Raw genomic sequence first — 18,982 nt, forward strand, 5'->3', positions numbered from 1 at the left:
CTATCAAGACCCCCGCACCCCACGCCCACCCAAATTTAGCCCAAAATACCGAACAGACTAGGTAGCTCTCAATCCTGGAAGTTTCTCCTGAACTGTATATGAGATTGTTTGTCTTTCCAATTATGGGAAATGGAGGAGTCCTGGTTACTTGCTATCTCATAAAGACTTGGGAACTCATTCATTAGGATTGTCCCCTCTATCCACTTGTCTATCTAGAGCCTAACACTGGTCTCATTTCTTGTAAGAGATATTCATGTAGAATTCATTCCATAGTTTTCTGATATGTTTCCATGGTCCAACGAAAGCTTGGTGCACCAATGGCTTTGAAGGCCATGTTTTGCCCTCAACCTCCTTCCATAAAGAGTTGCCTTCTTAACTGTATCTCCATAACCACTTCATGGGCATAATTTGTTGTGAATGGTAAGGTCCCTGATGCTTCAATCCCCATGATGTTTAGGCATAATGACCTTGGACCATCTGACAAGATGAAATTTGTGTTCCTTGCTGTCACCTTACAACAAGAATGTTCTCCTGATCCTATCAAGTTGTTTGGCCAATTTATTTGGGAATGGGATAAGAGCAATACGATATTATCTCTACCAGGAAGCAAGTTTAGTTTCAAAAATTCTCTACAACTCCGCTCCAAACTCATTTGATCTGTATTTTTCCCCAAGTGGAAGGCCTGGAGAAGTGGTAGGCAGAGAAGTTGTACCACAACACAGAATCTCAACTAACTCTTCAAGAATAGGAACTTTATTAACAGGATAATAGAACTCTTTAACATGTTGATATGCAATCCTGAGAGAGCTTCAAATAATTGTAGAGTGAGATTAAGATATTTTACTTGAGATCTCTCTACCACACAAAAAATCAAGGTATCATCATCATATAATAGTGGGAGACTGAGATAGAATTTTTGGAGTTGAGACTTGTTAGAATAGAAATAAGTATTTCCTACTTAGAATAGAAATAGGAATAGGAATAGGAATAGGAATAAGAATAGGAATCCTAGTTGGAAAAGGATTCCAATGCAGTGTCTATAAATAGGATCTCAATGTAACTATTTAGATACACAATTCAATAATATTTTTCGTATATATTTCTCACATGGTATCAGAGCATTGGTGAGAACAAACAAGTCACCGTATGTCTATGTCAATTTCCGGTGACTGTTGGGTCTGATTTTGTTATTCTTTTTTCTTTCTGTGGGTGTTGTGCGAAAACCAACACCACCATGAGGCTCGGAAAGCCCCCGCGACCAAACCCCAGCCAAAACCACCGGAAAACACCACCCCACGCGCTCTCACGCGCCGATCGGAGGTGGCAGTTTCCGGCGAGTTCTGTCTCACGCGCCGGCGCGTGAGACCTTTTCTGATCATATTTTTTGAGATTTTTTTTGACAGTTGGGGTCGTCCAGCCATTCCGACCAGGCCCATACTGTTTTTGACCAGATCCGATCGCCGGAATTAGGGTTCCGGCTATTTCCGGGCAGTTTCCGGCGACTTTTCTTTGAGATTTGAATTTTCCGAGACAAATTTAGCATAATGTCTTTTGGGTGTGATGTTTTTGGTTCCAAAAATATGGGGATTGGAAGTTCTAGCCCTATAATCACTTCAGAACTTTTATTGGGAAGTTCAAACTATTTATCTTGGGCTTCCTCGGTTGAGCTGTGGTGCAAGGGTCAAGGTGTCCAAGATCACTTAATGAACAAGGCTTATGAGGTAGATGTAAAGGCAAAGACTAGTGAGGAAGATGGAAAAGCCAAAGCACAATGGGAGAAAGTAGATGCTCAATTATGTAGTCTCCTATGGCGTTCTATTGATTCCAAGTTGATGCCCTTGTTTCGCCCATTCCAGACGTGTTATACAGTTTGGGAAAAGGCTCGTGCTTTATACACTAATGACATATCTCGATTCTATGATGTGATATCTCGATTGACCAACTTAAAGAAACAAGAATCCGATATGTCTACTTACTTGGGACAGGTACAGGCAGTCATGGAGGAATTTGACACATTAATGCCAGTTACTACGAATGTGGAAAAACAACAAGAACACAGACAAACATTGTTTCTAGTTCTTACTCTTGCTGGATTTCCTCCTGATCATAATTCTGTACGTGATCAGATTTTAGCTAGCCCTTTCATTCCTACAATCGATGAATTATTCTCTCGTCTCCTTCGTCTTGCGGCACCTCCCAGTCACTAGGTAGTTTTATCACCCACTGTTGACTCATCTATTCTCGCATCTCAAACCTTTGAAAAGCGTACATATCAATCTATGGCGAATCGGCGAGGGGGAGGGCGTTTTGGGAAACCTCGATCCAAGTGTAGTCATTGTCATAAGCCTGGACACACTCGTGATATATGTTATATTTTGCATGGTCCACCTCCCAGTTATGATCCTATTGTTCTAAAGGAATATAATGAGTTCCTTCGAAATCGCTTAAGTAAACAGACATCTCCACCAGTAGCATATGGTGCTTAACCTAATCAACCATCCAATAATGCTCATATTGCTCAGACAGAATATGATGAGTTCCTTCAGTATCGTGCAAATATGCAAACGTCTCCACAAGTAGTTTCGGTTGCACAACCTGATGTCTCTGTTGCGGGTAATTCTTTTGCTTGTGCGTCGCAATCTAGTACTATTGGAACATGGGTCATGGACTCTGGGGCTTCTGATCATATCTCTGGTAATAAATCACTTTTATCCGATATTGTTTATTCACAATCTCTTCCAGCTATTACTTTAGCCAATGGGATCCAAACAAAACCAAAAGGGGTTGGAAAAGCCAAACCCCCATCTTCTGTCACCCTAGACTCTGTTCTTTATGTCCCTGGTTCTCCTTTTAATCTAGCATCTGTTAGTCGTTTGACGAAAGCCCTACATTGTAGCATAACTTTTTTCGATGATTTTTTTCTCATGCAGGACCGCAGTACAGGACAGATGATTGGAACAGGACATGAATCACAAGGCCTTTACTATCTTACCTCTTCAAATTCCTTAGCAGCATGCTCCGTTACAGATTCCCCAGATCTAATTCACAAACGTTTTGGACATCCGAGTCTATCCAAACTGCAAAAGATGGTGCCTAGTTTATCCACATTAGATTGTGAGTTGTGTCAACTTGGGAAACACACTCGTGCTACGTTTTCTTGTAGTACTGAGGGTCGTTCAAAGCCTATTTTAGTTCATTCTGATATTTGGGGTCCTAGTAGAGTCAGTTCCACCTTAGGATTTCGTTATTTTGTTAGTTTCATTGATGATTATTCAAAATGTACTTGGGTTTTCTTAATGAAAGATCGTTCTGAGTTATTTTCTATTTTCAAAAGTTTCTTTGCTGAAATACAAAATCAGTTTGGTGTTGTTTCTATTCGTACTTTTCGTAGTGATAATGCCTTAGAATACTTATCCTCCCAATTTCAGGAGTTTATGACTCAACAAGGCATTATTCACCAGACTACTTGTCCATACACCCCTCAACAAAACGGTGTAGCTGAAAGAAAAAATCGACATCTTATTGAGACCGCTCGTACTCTTCTCCTTGAATCCAATGTTCCACTGTGTTTTTGGGGAGATGCAGTTCTTACGTCTTGTTATTTGATGAATAGAATGCCCTCTTCTTCTATTTAGAATCAGGTTCCACATTCCATACTGTTTCCTCAGTCACATCTCTATCCTATCCCTCCTCGTGTCTTTGGGAGCACATGCTTTGTTCATAACTTAGCCCCAGGAAAAGATAAATTAGCTCCTCGTGCCCTCAAATGTGTCTTTCTTGGTTACTCTCGAGTCCAAAAAGGGTATCGTTGTTATTCACATGATCTTCATCGATACCTTATGTCCGTTGATGTTACATTTTTTGAGCCTCAGCCTTACTATACATCTTCTGATCATCCTGATGTCTCTATGGTCTTACCCATACCTCAGGTTTTACCTGTGCCAACCTTTGAGGAATCTACGGTTACTTCTACATCTCCAGTTGTAGTGCCACCACTACTAACTTATCATCGCCGTCCACGTCCAACCCTAGTCCCAGATGATTCATGTCATGCGCCGGACCCTGCTCCTACTGCGGACTTGCCTCCTCCTAGCCAACCGCTTGCACTTCAAAAAGGTATACGATCCACTCGAAATACTAACCCACATTCTTCTTAAGTTATCATCGTCTATCATCATCCCATTATGCATTTGTGTCGTCTTTGTCCTCTATTTCCATTCCTAAGACTACAGGTGAAGCACTTTCTCATTCTGGATGGAGGCAGGCTATGGTTGATGAGATGTCTGCTTTACATAAGAGTGGTACTTGGGAGCTTGTCTCCCTTCCTGCAGGTAAATCTACTGTTGGTTGTCGTTGGGTTTATGCACTCAAAATTGGTCCAGACAGTCAGGTTGATCGACTTAAGGTTAGCCTTGTTGCCAAAGGGTATACTCAGATATTTGGGCTAGATTATAGTGACACTTTCGCTCCTGTGGCTAAAATTGCATCTGTTCGTCTTTTTCTATCTATGGTTGCCGTTCGTCATTGGCCTCTTCATCAGTTGGACATTAAGAATGCTTTTCTGCATGGTGATCTTGAGGAAGAAGTCTATATGGAGCAACCACCTGGTTTTGTTGCTCAGGGGGAGTCTAGTATCCTTGTATGTCGATTGCGCAGATCACTCTATGGAAAACAGTCTCCTCGAGCTTGGTTCGGGAAGTTCAGCACAGTAATTCAGGAGTTTGGTATGACTCGTAGTGGAGCTGATCACTCTGTGTTTTATCTGCATTCTTCACCAAGTCGATGTATCTATTTGGTTGTTTACGTTGATGATATTGTTATCACCGGTAATGATCAAGATGGTATCACCGATTTGAAGCAACATCTCTTTAAGCACTTCCAAACTAAAGACCTTGGCAGATTGAAGTATTTTCTAGGTATTGAGGTTGCTCAGTCTAGATCAGGTATTGTTATTTCTCAACGCAAGTATGCCTTGACATTCTTGAGGAGACAGGAATGATGGGATGTAGGCCTATTGACACTCCTATGGATCCGAATGTTAAACTCCTTCCAGGACAGGGGGAGCCACTTAGTAATCCTGAAAGGTATAGACGGCTTGTTGGAAAGTTGAATTATCTCACAGTGACTAGACCTGACATCTCTTTTCCTGTGAGTGTTGTAAGTCAGTTTATGACTTCCCCTTGTGATAGTCATTGGGAAGCAGTTCGTATTCTGCGATATATAAAGTCAGCTCCCAGTAAAGGACTACTCTTTGAGGATCAAGGCCATGAGCATATCATTGCATATACAGACGCTGATTGGGTAGGATCACCCTCTGACAGACATTCGACATCCGGATACTGTGTTTTAGTAGGAGGTAATTTGGTGTCGTGGAAGAGTAAGAAACAGAATGTGGTTGCTCGATCTAGTGCAGAATCAGAATATCGAGCAATGGCGACAGCAACTTGTGAGCTAGTTTGGATCAAACAGTTGCTGGGAGAACTAAAATTTGGCAAAATTGATCAGATGGAACTTGTGTGTGATAATCAAGTGGCTCTTCATATCGCATCAAATCCAGTGTTTCATGAAAGGACTAAGCACATTGAGATTGACTGTCACTTTGTCAGAGAAAAGATATTCTCGGGAGATATTGTTACGAAATTTGTGAAGTCAAATGATCAGCTTGCAGATATCTTCACCAAGTCCCTCACATGTCCTCGTATTAATTACATCTGTAACAAGCTAGGTACATATGATTTGTATGCACCAGCTTGAGGGGGAGTGTTAGAATAGAAATAAGTATTTCCTACTTAGAATAGAAATAGGAATAGGAATAGGAATAAGAATTAAGAATTAAGAATCCTAGTTGGAAAAGGATTCCAATGCAGTGTCTATAAATAGGATCTCAATGTAACTATTTAGATACACAATTCAATAATATTTTTCGTATATATCTCTCACAAGGCCAACATAAAAACCATTGAAGTTGCTTGGCTTTGTCTAACATCTTGTTGAGACCTGCCATAGTCAAAGGAGAAAGAAGGTCACCCTGCCTTAATCCCTATTATGGAGAAAAGAATCCCATTCATCCCTTATTAACAAGTACTAAGCATTTGACAGTGATAATACAAAATTTGATCCAGCTTAACCACCTAAATAAAAGCCATTTTCTTGACTGCAAGCAAGTAAGGCCAGTTGACCTGATTGAATATTTTCCCCACATCCAGTTTGCATATTAATACCGGGATCTCCACTCTTTAGTTGGCAGTCTAGAATTTCATTCACAATGAAGCATCAATAATGTGCTGCCTTTGATTAAGGCATTTTGGTGCCCTGAAATAAGATCTCCAACCACCCTTTTGAGCCTTTCAGCAAGTAGTCTAGCAACTATCTTGTAAACGCTACCAATCAAACTAAATGGCATGTAATTTGAGTTCAATAGCACCATTCCTTTTAGGGATTAGAGCAATTAAAGAGGTGTTGGAGGACCTCACCATGTGACGATTTAAATGAAAAAATTCAGGACATCCATCAAATCATTTTTAATGATCAACCAAGCCTTTTGGAAGAAGACAGTGTATATAAGATCATATCCAAGCTATTGACAGAAAGGCTCAAGACAGTAATGCAAAAACTGGTGGACTCATATCAAATAGCCTTCATCAAAGACAGGCAATTCATGGATGCTGCTCTTATCACAACTGAGTGTCTGGACTCTAGAATAAAGGAGGAGAACGTTGGAATCCTATGCAAGTTAGACAAAGAAAAAGTCTTTGATCATGTGAATTGGGGTTTTCTTCTGAATTTGCTGAAGAAGATGAATTATGACCCTGAATGGGTGAATTGGATCAAATTTTCCATCAGTACTGTCAAGTTCCCAGTCTTGATCAATGGATCTTCTGAGGGCATCTATCCAAAAGAGGATTGAGGCAAGGAACCCTCTCTCTCCTTTCCTCTTCCAACTCATGGAGGGTTTGATAACATGTTGATTACAGCTCAGAAAAATAGTTGGCTCTGAGGATTCAAAGTTAACAACAGGCAAGATGACTGTACAAAAATTACACATTTGTTATATGCAGATCATGCAATTATCCTATGTGATGCAGAGGTTCACAGAGGTAGACCAAATGAAGACATTGAAAATTATTCTGACAGTTCTTTCAGGGGTTTTAGGATTGCATGTTACCGGGAGGAAGAGTTCAATGTATCAACAGTTTCAGAAATGTGTGGATATATTAGGAGGAAAAGTGGGATCCTTGCCTGCGGTTTACCTCGGCATGGCCGTAAGGGCAAACAGCAGATCCATAGACATTTGGAAGGGGGTCCTAGAGAAATGTGAGAAAAAAACTTAATATATGAAGAGCCAATACCTTTCTATAGCTGGAAGGTTAATTCTCATAATCTGTGTCTTGGATGCTTTACTACATGATGTCTCTTTTCCCTGTACCTCCTCCGGTTGAAAAGAGAATAGATGCTTTAATGAGCATCTTTTTGTGGCATGGAAACAAAGACAAAAGAGGTTCCTATCTTGTCAAATGGAAAACTGATGCTCAGCAAACATCAAGGGGGGGCTTGGTATAAATAGCCCGATGAAACAGAATCAAAGTTTGCTCATGAAGTGGCTCTGGAGACGCTCTAATGAACACTAAAACTGTGGAAAGGGTGATAAAACAGAAATATGGAGAAGAAGATGCTTGGAAGACCAAAACAGTTAACACTGCTTATGGGTATAGGAGCTTGTGGGGGCCACTTCCTGTCCAGTTGTCTTCCCAAAAAGAGATTTTGTGCCCATTCCCAAACAATGAGATCAACAGATTCTTAGTTTCAGAAGACTTCTAAATGATTTGGGAGATCAACAGATTCACTGCATTCTTCAACACTCTTAATCTCTTGAATGGAGTTTCACAAGAGCAAGATAAAATATGGTGGCAGTCCTGGGACACAATTCAAGATCTTTTACCGTCAAGATAGCATATCATATGAGGAAACCATAACAACCACCTTTTTTTTAATGAAGAAAACCATAACAACCACCTTAATGTACACTGTACAGTGCCCTTGGAAGTACTTATGGAAGGCCAAGATACCATACAAATGCAGTTTTCGTTTGGCTGGTTGTTAAGAGGACTTGTTTGACACAAGACAGATTACAAAGAAGGGAAATACATCTTTACCCTATCTGCCACCTATGTTGGAAACTGCAGAAACAAACCGTCACTTTTTTTGCACTCTAGGGTGACTGCTCATCTAGGGACATATTTATAGCAATGATTGGTTCAAGTTGGACAATGTCAATGAAGACACTAGATATGCTATCTAGTTGGAGCAGTAGAGGAGGCACAAAAGCTCAAAAATTAGATGGGGTATGATTCCAAGATGCATATGGTGAACTATCTAGAAGGAAAGGGATTCAGGATGTTTTGAAGGCAAAAGCAGCCCAATCCAGAAGATAAAGCTTAATTGAATTCTACGTTCGCATTTTTCGTGTACAGGAGTACATATATGACACTGAAACTCTATTACAGTTCCTAGAGTCTCTATAGCTATAGTATAATTTTCTTGTAGATTATTTTTTGCTCTCTTCTTTGTAACTATGGACTTCACAGGCTCTTTTGATGTCAATACAAATCTGTTACCATCTTAAGAAAAAGGTCTTGGATATGATAAGTGGCAGGATTGGGTCGTTAAAGAGCCCAATAGCCTTCCAATAGGTTTCCCGTTGCTTCCTTTTAATAAATCCCTTCTTATTTTTCCCGTTTCTTGGGTCTTCTGAGTAAAGAGTAAGCACTGAGACCTTGCCCATATTTTTAGGGCTCCGCTTGATATCGTTGGCCTGTAAGATAGTACTGGTATTTGAAATTGAGCAGTCATGTGCCCACCCACGTGCTTGCTACACAGTGGTATTGGTGCAGCTGTTTGTTGGCTCAAGGAAGCTAAGCCCTCAGTTCCCAAGTTTTCTTCAAGCACCTGAGGATAAGGAAAGATCAAAGTATCACAACTCCAGTTCCCCATTAGCAAATCCAATTTACGAGGAGGAATAGTGGTAAATTTCTTTACATAAATTATGGCCCAGAGGAAGCGATTTTTGTTCTTTGTATCTTCATCTATGGCTATGAAACCACGCAAAGATTGCCAATCGTACGAAAGGTATTAATGGACCATGTGTGAGGAGGATACTGAAGGCCTTGATCCATGTGTGTTCCTGGTCATGTTTGAGCCTGACACCAGAGACCACCACTCAAGAGAGAGATGACGGTCATTCCAAAACCTGCTGCCTCGAGGGAAAAATCAAAAAGGAATAAGTTGTGATTCAGAACTGTAACTTTGAGATCTGCCGTTACATTTCACCTTTAAGAACCACTTCTAGATGGCATCAGGATTGGGACTTTGATGGAAGGTGTTATTGAAACGACCCACAAGGCATATTGAAAGACAGCGGGTGTTTTCACATTTAGTTGCATAGCTGGAATCAACTTTGCATTGCATATGCTCAACATCCTGCTCACCTCATGCTGGCCAACAACAATATACCCAGTGTAATCCCACAAGGAGGTCTGTGGAGGGTAGGATGTACGCGGACCTTACCCCTACCTTCATGCTGGCCATTGGAGAATTTTTGCAGCTTCTACATATGATATTTGCCTGTTAGCAAGTATCCCAAGTCGAAACAGTTTCCCCAGAAAACGTTTGATTATGTGTGCAATGTCACCAATCCCTTGTTCTAATCATTCTCCGGAATAATAAGGGCATTTTTCCTATCCCCTAGACAAGCTTCAATTCTTAAAAAATTTGCCATGAATGTTGTAGTTCTAGAACACATTGTATGTATATGGTTGAATCTTCCCCCCTCTCCCCAGTGAAGCCTGCAGCATTGCATCACAGACCCAAAACAGATTTTCCCCATCAATCTTGATTTTACTGGTGAATTTTTTACCTCGCTCTGTGAAGGTGAACCCTTTGTGCAATCCTCACTGATATCTAATATTTCAAAGAATTTCTCAACTAAAATGAAGAATATTTGAATAGCCATATTTAAGAAACTGGAACTAGGGTAGTCGAAAAGGTCATTTTCAGAAAAAAGGTCAAAGAACCAACGAAAAGGCCTTTCTAGAGAAAAGTCAGACCGTTTCTCTCAATTTGCTATGATATTGGACTGTTCCGTAATGCTAATTTCTTATACTACTTTAGTATCTTATTACTCTTGAAACACCCAGCAATTTAATAGTTTCATTAACACAGTTGTAGTGTACTTTAAGCAAGGAGGTGGAGAAGGAGTTCATTCTTGGAGAAGGGTAAAAGAAGGAAACTAGTGGTGGGCAAAATTTATATACAAGAGATCAGATTAATTAGCAAATTGCGATTCTTTCTGAGGAAGTATAAAAAATTTTTATTTTTTTTTTGATAACCGAGAAATTCGTCCGTGACCCGCCCTTTGGACCAATCACAGCCTTCTAAACTCGGTGGATAATGGGCCCGCCCCTCTACCCTTCTCCACTTAAATACCGGGCTTCGCTTTGCATGGTGTGGGGCTTGAACCTGCGACCTAAGCCACAAATCCTCCACCTTCTGCCACTTAGTTGTAAATTGTCAATGGATTAGATACATTTCTGGGTTATTTTAGCTGATGAACGAAGACAGAAGAAAACAGAGGAAGGCTTCTCTTTCGCAAGAGAGGAAAAAAGTTCATTCTAGTAACTAACTATCGCGCCTAATTTCAACAGTGAAACACAAGACCTGTCATGTCAGCACTTAAGCTTCAATAGTGACAAGTTGAAGTGTTCAATAGTTCACTGTTTGGTGTGAAGTTTCAGGGGTCATCGATGTATTTGGCTCTTTATAATGTTCCGCCAACTTTTCATGGCATAGAACCCACACTGTAAACCTAGAAGAGGAGCTTGGCAGATAGTCTGATTTGCCTGACTAGGGCCTACTGAATAAAGATAGAGCAGATGTTCTAAAGCAGAATTTTTTTATGATGGAAGTGTACCGACCACTGCACATCTCAAACATTACACCGGATACTTGTTACTTCTCACCAGCACAAGTGTCGGGTAACTCTGTCCACCAACGTTTAGGCATATTGGAAGAAATGACCTAGTGTTTATTGCCTCCACTGGGACTTGAACCTTAGACCCCCCTCGCACTTCATTGACCACTAGACCACACCGTTGGGTGCAAAAGAGAATCTTTTACCATTTACAGTATGATACCTTAGATTATCCACTAGGGTTGAGAAAACATATGGTCAAAGCTCGGATGAACTTCTAGGAATTTTTTTTCTTCCTCCCCCCCCGCGAATGCTGCACTTTTCATATCAATCCACACCACGCTATCTATATAAAATTTATATAAGCTAAATGGAAATTACACAAGAAGTCCTATTAAAGCAAATTCCAGGAAAATTCTTCTTCCATTCAATTGAATTGATATTCTAAGCTTTTAACCTGAAGAAAAATATCACCAGTCTACATTTTTTCTTGATCAACAGAATAGGGTACCAAAGTCATCTTTACCAGACAAATATGTTACTGTAAACTTGAAATGTTGAGACAAATGAGGTTGTGAATGTTACCATCAGACTTCTGAAAAGACTTTGATACAACGTCAACTCTCATGTTCTCGGGCCTGAAGAAATCCAAAACATACTTTATGAACTCCGCATCCCAAACATCATATGCGTAGTCACCATAAATAACATGCTCGGGAGGATAAACAAGTAAACCCTCTGCAGCAAAGAAACTATATTAGTAGATATGAGAAATATGATAAGAAATACAAGACTTCCTCAGTTACACATCACACCTATTATTGTAAAGGAAAAGGATGAAAGGGATTCTGAACCACTTTCTTCATACAAAAATAACAAGCTTGTTGCACACCACCAACTACTCGCACCACGACCCCCGTGAAAAAAGAGCGAGCAACTTTTTTAAAAGAAATGGTTGGTGTTTGAGCCTACTTGCGAACACTATGACTGATTGCATCCTCCCATCAGTACAGGTACAGCATGAGCATGCATATAATACTCGTATGCCTCTTTCGGTTGAGGTAAAATTTCACAAGAAAGAGCTAAAACTAGTTTTAATCTCTCTCAATTCTGGACCCTATGGGCTATGTGTTTTTTTTGGTTTTGGGGGGGGGGGAGGTTGTAATTTTGAGATGAAGAAGCTTCTCCTTGTTATAAATGATGTATTCAAGGGCCTTCAAGTTTTCAACTACTAGATCTTGCTTAAACGGTTGCTCCACAGCCCCATCCACCCAAACTGCTCACTTCTTGTTGCCCTAAATTTCTTCAATAACTAAGATATTCTAGGCAACATTTCGTTTGTGCTATTCAATGGATCCTTTGAGTTGGTCAGAACACTAAATGGGGGTGCCTGATTACATATTCTGAAAACAATAATTTGTTCAAAGAAAAGAATAGTTTCAGCAACTTGCAAAAGGTTGAATCAACCGACTGTCTATCTCAATGTTGTTGTAAGCATAAAGAGATCAGAAATACACAAGGAAAGATAGATAACCAGCAAGTTCTGCAGCATAATCATCTTGAGGTTGCTCCTCCGCATATCTAAATTCTACATTTGCAATATCTTGGAGTTCCTTGAAAATCCACTCTTGAGGAGAATTTTGATGCAGGAGCTTGAGGTATTGATAGACAAAGCCAATGATCTCAAATATCTATAAAAATAAACAATTACATATTAAAAGCCACCAATCAAGCCAAGTATAGATAATTATGTACTCCTAAAGGTATAGCTGTTGTTACTGATATTAGTGAAGACAATCAGAAAGCTACAGTTGCAGGAATATGAAAAGCATGAGTTTAAATCCCATTTAAGCCACACAAAGATTTATAGCTTATTGGTACTGGTGAGAGTCTACTTCATAATATTAAGTAGGTTCAATTCTCGCTGTCCTCTTGTGATAGCACCCAAAGTGGCTTCTATCAACCCCACCGGGTGCCTTTCTCTATCCTCTTATGTAATCAAAAAAATAATCACTATATTGAGCGTGAATGTTTTTGAGAAAGGTAACAAATATATGAGAGTGAATCAGTGTTGTGGACGGCCCTCACCTTAGCGCCTTTAGCGAGAGGCGAGGCGAGGCGAGGCAAGTGGAAGCCTTCACACGTATTACTAGCGAGGTGTGGCGAGGCGAAGCCTTCACGCGTATTACTGGCGAGGCATGGAGATCTCGCAAAGGCAAGAAATGGCGAGTGGTGATACAGCAAGGCGCTGCCCTTTTTTTTTTTTTTGATGACAAGGGAAACCCACAGCTGCTACCCTTTGGGTGCGCACAGGGTAAAACCCCCGCTCCTATGCAATAGCTCACAAACCACATAGGAGAGGTAACCCGCACTAGGCAAGCCCGGTGCGACAAGCTCGACCCAGAAGGCAAACCTCTTGCTTTCGCTGCCTTTGCTTTTTAAAAAAAGTAGACATGATTTAAAAATTAAAAAAGCAATATTAGGGATTATTTGCTCAAAGCCACAAACCGCGACTCTCTTCTTCAAAGTTCAGACTTTAGCAACGCGACTTCTCTTTAGGCTTCTTTCCAGCTCTTAACCAGTATGCAGGTCATTGTGCAGTGTGCACAGCTTCTCAATAGTCATTCCTTTGTTTTTTATCTGTTTTGTATTTTCTGCAATCCGCCTATTTTAAATTTAAAAATAAAACTTCTCCTCCTATTTTTGTTTCTGCCCAATTCAATTTTGTTTTATAACTAATTTTTTTTTTTGGCAAAGGTAACAGTTTTGTGTATTAATATTTAGCACTAAAGGTTGGGATCCCAAATTTACATCATGGAGCTACATACAATTGCGTGTACTTAAAACAAAACTAAACTAGATCCTACTTCATCTTACAAAGGACCTAGGATATCTCTAACCACTATAGGATCATCTACATACTCCGAACTACACCAATAGCAAAAAGTGATTATGCAGTTCATTTTAATCCTGTGTAAAGGACTACTACTACTCTCAAAGCATCTCATATTTCTCTCCTTCCATATGGTCCACCAAATCACTGCTGGGACAATCCTCCATCTGCTTTGTTCTGTACTGCCACTGCCTTCATTGTTCCAGCTTTCTATAGCCTGACTTGCCCTTTGTGGCATGGTCCAGTTTGTGCCCCTGAAGCTGGTAAATAAGTGCCACAGTTGTCTAACCACTTATTTGTCCATAAACAACAATTTCAATGGCGTCTGATGGTAGCAAACAGAAAGACCATGGATGGATTTATGGTATGCAAGGACCCACAACAGATTCGGTTATATGTATATTTTGTAAACATACTTCCAATGGTGGTATTACTCGGCACAAGCAGCAATTGATGGGTGGAAATAAAAATGTGAAACAGTGTCCAAGTTGTCCGACGGAAGTTAGGGAAGAAATAAGGGTATATGTTGAAAATACTGTCGTGAGTAATCTGTAAAATCAGATGAGACATAAACTTGTGGTTAATGTTATTGATGATGATGATGATATGGATTAATATGATGAAGTGATGACTCCCTCAAAAACTCAAAAGATGTCTTCTAGTGGAAGTGGATGATCCACAGAAAGGACCATGACGAAAGGTCCTCGTAATCTTTACTTTTCACAGAATCACAACAAAAGGGTGATTTTAAAAAGGATCAGGATTTGAAGAAACCAAGAAGATTCTAAGGGAGCGCGTGGTAAGTGCTTTTGCATTATGGATGTATGATGCGAACTCCCTTTTAAATTTTTAATTACAAAGCATTTGATATATTCATTGAGGTTGTAGGACCGCATGGCCCAGGAATGAAGCTTTCTACTTTTCATGAAGTTTTAGAGTTACTCACTTAAAAAAGAGGTGAAAAAAAGTAGGTAAGATTGTTGTGGAGCATAAAGTGCAATGGAGAAAATATGGATGTTCCATTATGATGGACAAATGGCCAGCACGAAATGGTAAAATGATCATCAATATTTTGGTGAATTCTCCAATAAGTAGTGTGTTTCTTGGTTTTGTAGATGCTAGCAACAAATCTACCAATTCTACCAAAATGTACAACTTGTTCAAGAAAACTATTGAGAGAATCGAATCGAAAAATATTGTACAAGTTGTCATTGATAAAGATAGTGAGAATGTTAAAATAGGTGACATGATGATTGGTGTGTACCACACATTTATTGGACTCTATGTGCTGCCCATTGCATCAATTTGATGTTTGGTGACATATTCAAGATTAACCCATGTGCTTCAAGTAATATAACTCTCATATCCTTTAACTTTCTTTATAGTTACTTAATACTTATTAGCTACTAATTACTATAATATTCACTTAAACAGTTTTTAGGAAGGCCATCAAGATTCATTCTTACATTAGTCAAAGGTCGTTGTTCTTGAAGTTGATGAGGAAATTCACAAATGATAGAAATTTGGTGAAACCGGCCAACACAATATTTGCAATGGCCTTCTTAACTTTGCAAGTTATGTACGTACAAAAGAAAAAACTTGAGAACTCTGGTCCTCTTAACCAAATGGACTTCAAGAAGATTTGCAAAGGAAATTTTGGGGAAAGGTGTCAATCTCTTATGCTTGCACACCCCTCTTTCATTGTCACATGTCTTTCTAGCTAAGAAATGGAAATTCTTTCTCTGATCACATGATTTGGAATGATGTTGTCCGGACACTTAAAGTTGGCGGTCCTTTGATGGAAGTGCTTTGTTTGGTGGACGGAAAAAAAACACACCAATGGGCTATATTAATGAAGCAATGGATAGAGTCAAGGAAACTATTGAACGGGCTTTTAGTGGAGTTCAGAGGCAATATGAGAAAGTGTTGACTGATGCAAGGTGGACTAGCCAACTCCATCGGCCTTTGCATGCAGCGGGCCATATTTTGAACCCGATGTTGTTTTATACTACTCAAGAAAATGACACTTTAGATTCAGAAGAGTGGATGGATTATCATAGATATGTTGAGAAAATGGTCCCTAGTATAACAACACAAGATATACTAGTCGTTGAGCTTCCCAAGTACAAAAATGCGGATGGGATGTTTGGTTGTGGTCAAGCTCTTAGAGCCAAGGCACGAGGTCACCGAGTAAGTGAGTTGGCTTAGTTCTTTATAGCTTTACTTAAGTTATTTGACTTATTTCTACTTATCAACCTTTAAATTTATTTTTCTTTAGTTGAATGGTGGTCGCTATTTGGTAGTCAAACTCCAACCTTGCAGAAGAACTTCTAGTAGAGAACCTAAATCATCAAATATTGGATTGCTACAAGTCTCAATGGGACAACATGGTTAATGAGAATTTAAAATTTATATGACTGACCCCAACTAGCTTGTGATCGAGGACACAGTTGTTGATCAAAAAGCTACAATTTCCCTCTTGTGGCAGCTCCAGGTCAGAAGTCCCATCTTAATGATTATATGTATATGCATACCTACATGTTCCGATTCTACATCAGCATGCTACTAAGGATCTAATGTTCATATCAACCAAAGATACTTCTACTGGCAATCAGTCAACATTCATGCATCAAAAAGTTGTCTTTCCACACAAATTACACTAAAACTTTCACAAGCATCAATGATTATTTAGTGTAAGAATGTTATGTACTTCATCCAAGAAAAAAACATCAATGATTATGAGAAGTACGTAAAATGACTCCAATATGAAGGATTGATCAGAAAAATAAGAGAAGCAAAGTAAACAACCTTTGCCAAGCCAAAATCAGTCAGATGTATTGACATGCCAAATATGTATGCGAATGAGGAGCGATGCATTCCTTCATCACCAACACCAGCAGATATTGATGTTACCCAGCCTCTAGCCTTTAGGAAGAAAAGCAAGGACCCTTTTCCTTCTGAAACATTTTAATTTTTTCAATGCTCAGATCTCAATAACACTACCACTTCCATTAAGAAGAAGCACACTTGTACAAACACGGAATTTAAAATTTCCAGCCACAAATCATCACAACTGAATATTTGCCAGTGAATCTAAGTGTGATAATGATAAACTAGAAATTTCTTAGAGACTGTTATCAAGTAAGGCCATGACACAAAACAGCTCAAATAATGAATATGACATATAAACACATCAAACAGAAATTAGAGGGTTAGAGATAGCAAAACAGTATCTTCCGAGTCTAAATTAGGTTAAGCAGCATTAGATTTATATGATAGTGTTTTCTTATCCCCGTATAATGTCTTATTAATGTATCATTCCCAAATTATGATGCTGATTGACTGCACTCGAACACATGAAAGTCTGTCTAACCAACTGCAAGGAAAAGCTAACAGAACTTGCAGCCTGTAAACAATAAAATAGAGGGAAGCAGAAGCAAGCCAATAGGCAACTATAGTGCATAACAAGGTGCATTGCAATATATCTTTGATATGAAGCCAAAACAACTACTGATGACACCTCATTTATATTGTAACATATGTTTGACATGAAACCAATGGTAAGACTGACAACACCTCTGATACACCTTACCGTGTCCCAGTAGATGAGCTAGGTAATCTTCAGCTTTCTTCAAGTACCCTTTGCGAAGAGAAGGCAGCGTCCATGATAAATCAAGGATATGAACATCTTTAACTGCCTTTAACCAATAAAGTTTGCCAACCTTCCAAATTGGAAGTTCACTTCCTCCGTGTGGATTTACCAAAGGGCCTTTCTTGACACTGCTAAATAATTCAAGAACCCAACTTTCAAGGATATCCAGGGACTCTGAAGTTATTAAAAATTATAAAATTAGCACAGAACACTTCGCAATGAAAACTTATGTTGCTATGCCCATAACTATCTGAGGGCCAACCTAAAGTAAATATCATGAACAATATTACCAGAAAAATTTCAAATATAATCAAAGATCATTTAGAGTGGAGATCATCCACATCAATGTGGCCAGTATGTGTATTGAGACCAGTTTCTACAGAAATTACTACTCTTCCTCAAATCGTCATCTACCAATAAAAACCTCCTTGAAGTGGATTTAGCCTAAATTAGAACTTCTAAACATTATTTATTGAAATTTCTGAATCGCAAAAAAAGTTACCTCCCCCTATAACAGCCAGTTTCATGGATCCACCACGATAATTGTCATGGTATAGTCTAAGAATTTGTTCCCTCAAATTAACTCCTTTCTGCACCGCATCAGCAAGGCTTTTCTTATTCCCTTCACAGAATCACGAGGAATAAAAGGACAGTTCATAGATTAAAATACTACATCCAAAGGAAAAGACAAAACAGAGATGGCTTTGATGTCGTAAACTTGCCCCAAAAGAACCGGTTAAAGGGATGGCCAGGATTAGATGTATGGCACTGTAGTTGTTGCAAGCGGCAGGAATCATTTTGTAAGACCTGATTAAATTCTGTAACACAAGTGTCAAATAACAGCATTTAAATTCCTAAGACACTTGGGTTAGTGAGATCAAGAAACCTATAGTACTGCATACCCGAGTCCACAGCTAGTACCTCCCGCTCCATGGCTTCAGCTTTAACCAAAGGTGAAACAAAAAACTGAGAAAACCTGAAAAGGAGACATAACAAGGTAAAGAACATAACAACCTTTTAAGAATAAAATTGTTGAGGGGTTTGTGGTGTGTGTGTGTGTAGGGGGGGGGGGGAGTTGGGTCGGGGTAAGCACCATAGTAAATTGAAGTTATAGAGAAGGCCACTTAATGTACTCCCTTCCATAGAAAACAATTTAAGTTTGAACATAATAACATATTTGAACACCTCTAAGAAACAAAAGATTCTACAGAGTTAAGTAGAGAGATATGAAGGAATACTCTAAGGGGTCGTTTGGTGTAAGGGATAAAAAAATAGTGATGTGATAAGAAAATAGTGATGGGATAAAATTTTTGTATCTTGTTTGGTTGCCATGTTTGGGATAACTTATCCCGCCATTTATATCATACTGATGGGATAAGTTATCCCATATACATGGTGGGATAAGTTATCCCACGATAACTAACCGCAAGATAACTAATCCTGGGATAATTTGTTCCCAACCAAGCGACCC

At 39.3% G+C, this 18,982-nt stretch overlaps 1 protein-coding gene across 1 annotated transcript in view; it reads right to left on the reverse strand.

Annotated features, from left to right (window-relative positions):
- Positions 1-18,982, reverse strand: part of LOC125870211 (nardilysin-like) — a 50,753-nt gene that overhangs the window by 21,300 nt on the left and 10,471 nt on the right. The window contains exons 5-11 of the mRNA XM_049550586.1: positions 18,414-18,487; positions 18,234-18,329; positions 18,014-18,133; positions 17,452-17,685; positions 16,668-16,816; positions 12,501-12,657; positions 11,552-11,704 (exon numbers count right to left, since the gene is read on the reverse strand). Coding sequence (XP_049406543.1) covers positions 11,552-11,704; positions 12,501-12,657; positions 16,668-16,816; positions 17,452-17,685; positions 18,014-18,133; positions 18,234-18,329; positions 18,414-18,487 — 983 coding nt within the window. The remainder of the gene's footprint in view (positions 1-11,551; positions 11,705-12,500; positions 12,658-16,667; positions 16,817-17,451; positions 17,686-18,013; positions 18,134-18,233; positions 18,330-18,413; positions 18,488-18,982) is intronic.

Source organism: Solanum stenotomum, chromosome 7, assembly GCF_019186545.1.
Source record: "Solanum stenotomum isolate F172 chromosome 7, ASM1918654v1, whole genome shotgun sequence".
In the NCBI taxonomy this organism is placed as follows: domain Eukaryota; kingdom Viridiplantae; phylum Streptophyta; class Magnoliopsida; order Solanales; family Solanaceae; genus Solanum; species Solanum stenotomum.